We start from the raw sequence: 5,425 nt of genomic DNA on the forward strand, positions 1-5,425 counted from the left end.
TTGGCTGCGAAAGCGGAGTTTACTCGAACCGTACCGCCTTTTCCACCCTGCCTGATCTGGGTTGTACCCACACCCAGAGGTGCACTCATGGTGTACCTGGGTTGCAAAGTACTTCGAAGTATCTAGTTTGTAGCCATTGAGTAGTGAGTGTGCATGTGGGGGCCAGCGGAGCTCGCCCACGAGAAGACGAGAGATCAATGGGAGTTTCCATTTTTCTCCACAAAGCTTAAGTGAAAGTCGAGGAAGACAGATCAAAGTATACTTTAGTTCCTATCGGAATTGACTACGAGACTATGTCGGAGGGAGACCAGTTCGTCGAGACATTTCGACGGCTGAGTCTACGAGGAAGAAGGGCAGCTGCAGCTAGGACGGAAGGAACGGGAGCCGAGAAGACGCGTCGTGCTTCGACGCCTATTGCGAACCCATGTGATGGTCGTCCCAGCCAGAGCAGTATTCCCCAAGCATCTCCGGCAAAGAGCGACGTGACGATGGAGGACGTGAGTGGTGATTTCGGGCCGGTCATGAACGCCCCGGCACTGCCCAAGCTACCTCGTTACAAGGGAAGCACCATGCAAGAGCGACGGGACTTCCTACGGGCGTATAACACCTATTTCGCTGCGCTGAGAGCTTTCCAGACGGAGCACAATCGCCCTTTTGTCCAACCCGTGGGTTCGAGCATCGAGTCGGGCACGAATGCGATCATCGCGCGGTTCACGTTTGCAAAAGATTGGCAAGATGTGACCGAGGATGAGTGGGTTGCGAATTTCCTGCAGTCAAAGCAGACAGCGTTCGAAAATTATGCTGCGCTGGATTCCGACATGCAGAAGTTGAGTATGGATACGACATTAGCGGAGGCCGAGTCTCGTGTTAACCGGCTGCAAGCTAATCTTTACAAGATCCTGGAGAACCACAACATGGTGGACACCATGTTTCAGCGCGAGCAGAAGAAACTGGTGAAGTATCTGGTCGCAGCTCTCGCGCCTGCAACATTTAAGGCCGAGGTTCAACGTCGAATTGACCAAGGGCAGAACAAGAAGTACAAAGGGGACGTCATCGAGTTTTCGCGGTGGCTAGCCAGTCTTTTGGCTTCCTTCATGGTTTGGGAGAAACCACTGCTCCAGCAAACTGGCTTCAGTAAACAACAGCATCAGAATTCAACTCAGAACATCCGACGAGGCAACTCGACATCAAATGCTGCTACCCCTCCCGATTTAGCAGCCGCCGCATCCAAGGCAGAGACAAGGAGGGGCAACTAAGTCATTCTCCTCCGGGGAATCAAGCGCAGCAAAGAGGACGCGATGGTCGTGTTTAAAGTGTCAGTCTCGAGAGCATCAGGTGAGAGATTGTCCGCTGGTGCAGCCTGGTGAGGCCAAGAAGCTTTATGACGAGTTTCATGCGTCTCGCCAACAAGACACTAAGGAGACGAAGCCGCCTGCAGGGGCAATAAAATGTTTAACCGCCGCAGATTGCAGCAGTAACGAATCCCAGTACGGCGACGGAGCAAGTGAACAACCAAGTTTTCGGTGATCACGGAACAGTGGATGCTACTGTATTGGGATTGACAGTGCATATAGTGGGTCTAACTTGACTCACTACTTTAGCTTACACGTTGCGCAACGTGTATGAGGAAGCGTAAATACTTAGTAATTACGTAGGTTAATTATATTTGAATACAGAAATATAAGTTAAGTAAGAAAGGATTCCAAGTGACTTAGATTAGGTAGAATGAAAACTGTATTGTTTGTAAATTGATCTTCCTCTAAAATCTGCTAAAAACTGTTTATCATATATGAAAGGGTTGGCAGCGGCTGGCTGTCAGAGCCCCGCTAATATGCATGTCTCTGATTGGTAGTAAGATGCTGCTTTCTACCAATAGGATCTTTGGGTATGTGTGGACCACTCACTGTGGTGGTCCACTTCAATGTATCCATTGGTGTGTCTTACACCAAGGCGAGGAAGTATCTAAAACTTTTAACAGATAACCTATCTGTTAAATTCACAAGTGGCTACAAGCCACTTGTGCGTGTAACCCCGTTACACCATCCCCCCCTTAAGGTTAGACGCGCGGGGTCCCCGCACGTCAATCTTTGGAATTGACCATTCGTCAATTCTCCGCGTTTGGAGAAGAAATCCGCGCTCATTCAACGATGAGCGCGCCTCAGAAGAAGTCCACAAAGTCGGTGGGGAGTCATCTCTCCATCGACGACTACTTCGAACGCCAGATTAGGCGAAGTATGCCAGATTAGGCGAAGTATGGCGACGTCGTCGACTTCGACGACGACGATGAAGACATGGAGGGCGAGGAGGACTCGCCCTCAAAGCGTAAAGACTCAGTGTCGAGCGAATCACTCGACCCTCATGCTAAGAACGTTCGCCCGCGTGAAGGGGACGAATCGGACGCTTCGAGTTCGAAGCGTTCGCGAACTGAGAGTGATACCCCACTCGCTTCCGCTGGGGCTCTCAGTTCTCCGCGCGCTGCAACTGCAGCGCGTGATTCCAAAGCTCAAGGCTCTCCGCGCGGTGCGCCTGCAGCGCGCGATCCGTGGATGCCGTCCGCGTCCGAGATCTCGGACCGGTATGGGAACTCGGTACCTCCGAATGAGGTGCCGCTATACGTATGCAGCGCCATCAAAGATGACGCCGTGGCTGCCGAGCTGCACTTTGATGCGGAAACGCATCAAAGGCGCGATTATTACAACGGACTCTTCCATGAGCTCCGATGGTTTCAAAGCAAGAAGACATCTTCTCGCAGCAAAGTGCCCGGGTGGCAGGCACTTTGTCAAAGGTGGAATGCTTTTGTTGAGAACTTCAACAAGAAGCCGAATGCTTACCGTGATCGGATTAAGCAAGCGCGTGATCGTTTCGAGACGTACTCGAAGCGTGGAAAGTTGAAGCAACTCCACGTTGCTGCGGAGGAGGCTAACGTGCCGTGCGCTGTGCCCGAGGGCTTTCAGTGCGCGAAGTGCTTCCCAGGCGCGGTCCGCTTGAGCGACCGCAACCTGAACTGTTACATGTCATTCTGTGTGCCCGAAAGTCTCAAAGAGCTCCGTGCTAAATTCTTAGCACGTGAGGGTTCGGGCGCTGGTGATGACCGCAGCGCTCGTGTTACTTCCGCTGCACCAGCGCGTACTGCTCCTCGTACGCCCTCACCATTTCCGGAACGTCCTCCAGCAAGACGTTCCGCGGCTCCCATGTATCTTGATGGGGGGAGGAAATCCTCTCCAACGAATACGAAAACGAGCCCCGTGAGGGTTCGTTTTCGGGATACTATGGTCAACAATCCGCTCAACCATCCAGCGGGTTGAGCCGCGGGCGTCACGGATCGGCGGTGGCGGGGGTGGGAACACACCCCGGGTATGATCAGCCCCGGGCTGATCAGTATGCGCCTCTCCACGACCGGGTGACCGCCGTGGAGCGTCTGCAGGGCGCTGAGTTCGCCGCCCTGAAACAGGAGCTGGTGAACCAGAAGGCCCAAGTCGCGGCGGTCTCGCAGACCGCCTCGAACATCCAGGTCGAGCTGGGGACCCAGATGAAGGGGTTGCTCCAGCGCGCGGACGCGCTGGAGGAGAGGCTGCTCGTCGCCGAGGCCAAGTCCTCCGCTTCTGCCTCGGCTCCTGCCGAGGCTTCGGGTCAGCCGAGCTAGATGGCTCGTGCTGCCGGTATGGCTTCAGCCGTCCGACGTAAAAGGTCGGATGGAGGCGCATGCTAGACGGTATGTCTAGCGTGTATGCGTTGCCGTGCCGTGCCAACACAGTGAACGGCCCGATGAAGCGCGGAGCAAGCTTGCTTGCTCCGAAATCCGAAACTGCATGTCTAGGCAGGTTTTGTGTAGCTAACAAAACTAATGAACCACCTTTAAATTCATTTGTGTTGCCTCTGCCCGCATTGTCTGCGTTCAGCTTCTGTTGATCAACAGAAGCTGCTATTGCATCTTGGACAAACCGAATTACGGCTTGTCTTTTGGTGATGAAACTGATTGCATCCGAGCTGAAGTCATTCAGCTCGCTCTCCGCTAGAGGCCCGGCCCCTGCGTGGTTCTTTGCGGTGTCTGCGCCCTGCGCAGACCCGTGGTCGTTGGCCATGTTGTTGGGGGAGTCTGCGCCCTGCGCAGACTCATGTGGTTTGTCCATTGTTGCAGCTGACACTTTGCAAGTGTCAGCGGTTTTCTGCGGCTGTTGTATTGCAGTCGTAGATCCTCCCCCACTTAAAATGGGAGCCATCACTTCGAGCAAGCTCGGCAGGCGTGTATACAACATGGCATTCATGCAGAACGGTGTATGCCCGGTCGAGGCATGCACTGAGTTCTTGATGGCAAACTCTGCCATCGATAAGCACTCGCTCCAGTATTGGAACGAGTGAGCGTAGCTCTTCAACATATCGACGAGCACGCGATTCACGCGCTCGGTTTGACCGTCCGTCTGCGGATGATCCGCAGTCGACATGGAAAGCTGGCTCCCAAGAAGTGTAAACACTTCTTGCCACAGGTGCGCTGTGAAGCGCGGGTCTCTGTCCGACACGATGTCGGACGGCATGCCATGGTGTTTGAACACCATGTCGACGAGCAGACGGGCCGTTTGCTTCGCGGTCACCTCTGCTGGCACCGCAGCAAGATGTACCATCTTGCTGAAGCGGTCTACAAAGACCACAACACCGGTGTTCTCTCCGCTATCCGGGGGAAGACCAAAGATGAAGTCCAAAGACATGGACTTCCAACACTCCGACGGAGTCGGTAGTGATTGCAGTAGAGCCTGCGCGAATGGCGCAGGCTTCACGCGTTGGCATACCTCGCAAGCACGGATGTACTTGCGCACCCACTTATACTGGTGGTGCCAGTAGAAGTCGCGCGTGAGAAGGACGTAAGTCTTCTCACGTCCGAGATGTCCCGCAGTCGGGGCATCATGATACTCGTACATGATCCTGAGTCGCAGGTCATGGTCATTTGGCACGACAACGCGGATCGCGTTGTCGTCGACTGCATTGTAAAGCAGTAGTCCGTGGTGCACACGAAAGCGGTGTGCACGCGCTCGAAGGTGCTTGGGCAGCTTCTGACGGGACTTGTCAGAAGGCGCTGTGCCATAGGCCAGCAAGAGCTTCGCGTCCGCGTCGTGCGCGTACGCGGCCTTCACATCATCCAACAGAGATGATGTGGGTTTGCTCGATCGCATGGCGTCAATGGCATTGACGTCAACAGCTTCTGCATAGTCCGGCCGACGTGATAACGCGTCGGCCACTACATTCAATCTTCCGGGTTTGTATTCGACCCGGAAGTTATACTCCGCAAAGAATGACAGCCATCTCGCCATTCTTTGTGATATGTGTGGTGACTTCACTGCAGTGCGCAGTGATGCATCGTCGGTGTAGACCACAAGCGGTCTACTTCCAAGCAAATACACTCGGAACATTGCGAGTGCATACTTCATGGCAA

At 54.1% G+C, this 5,425-nt stretch overlaps 1 protein-coding gene across 1 annotated transcript; it reads left to right on the forward strand.

The window, feature by feature from the left end:
- Positions 1 to 293: 293 nt before the first annotated feature.
- Positions 294 to 1,256, forward strand: IUM83_08558 (uncharacterized protein; the record flags this gene model as incomplete). The annotated part of the gene is made up of 1 exon (XM_067932938.1): positions 294 to 1,256. The coding sequence occupies one exon, from the start codon at positions 294 to 296 to the stop codon at positions 1,254 to 1,256; it is 963 nt and encodes a 320-aa protein (XP_067783434.1).
- Between the last annotated feature and the right edge of the window lie 4,169 nt (positions 1,257 to 5,425).

Source organism: Phytophthora cinnamomi (genome assembly GCF_018691715.1).
Source record: "Phytophthora cinnamomi strain GKB4 chromosome Unknown Contig99, whole genome shotgun sequence".
Classification (NCBI taxonomy): Eukaryota; Oomycota; class Peronosporomycetes; order Peronosporales; family Peronosporaceae; genus Phytophthora; species Phytophthora cinnamomi.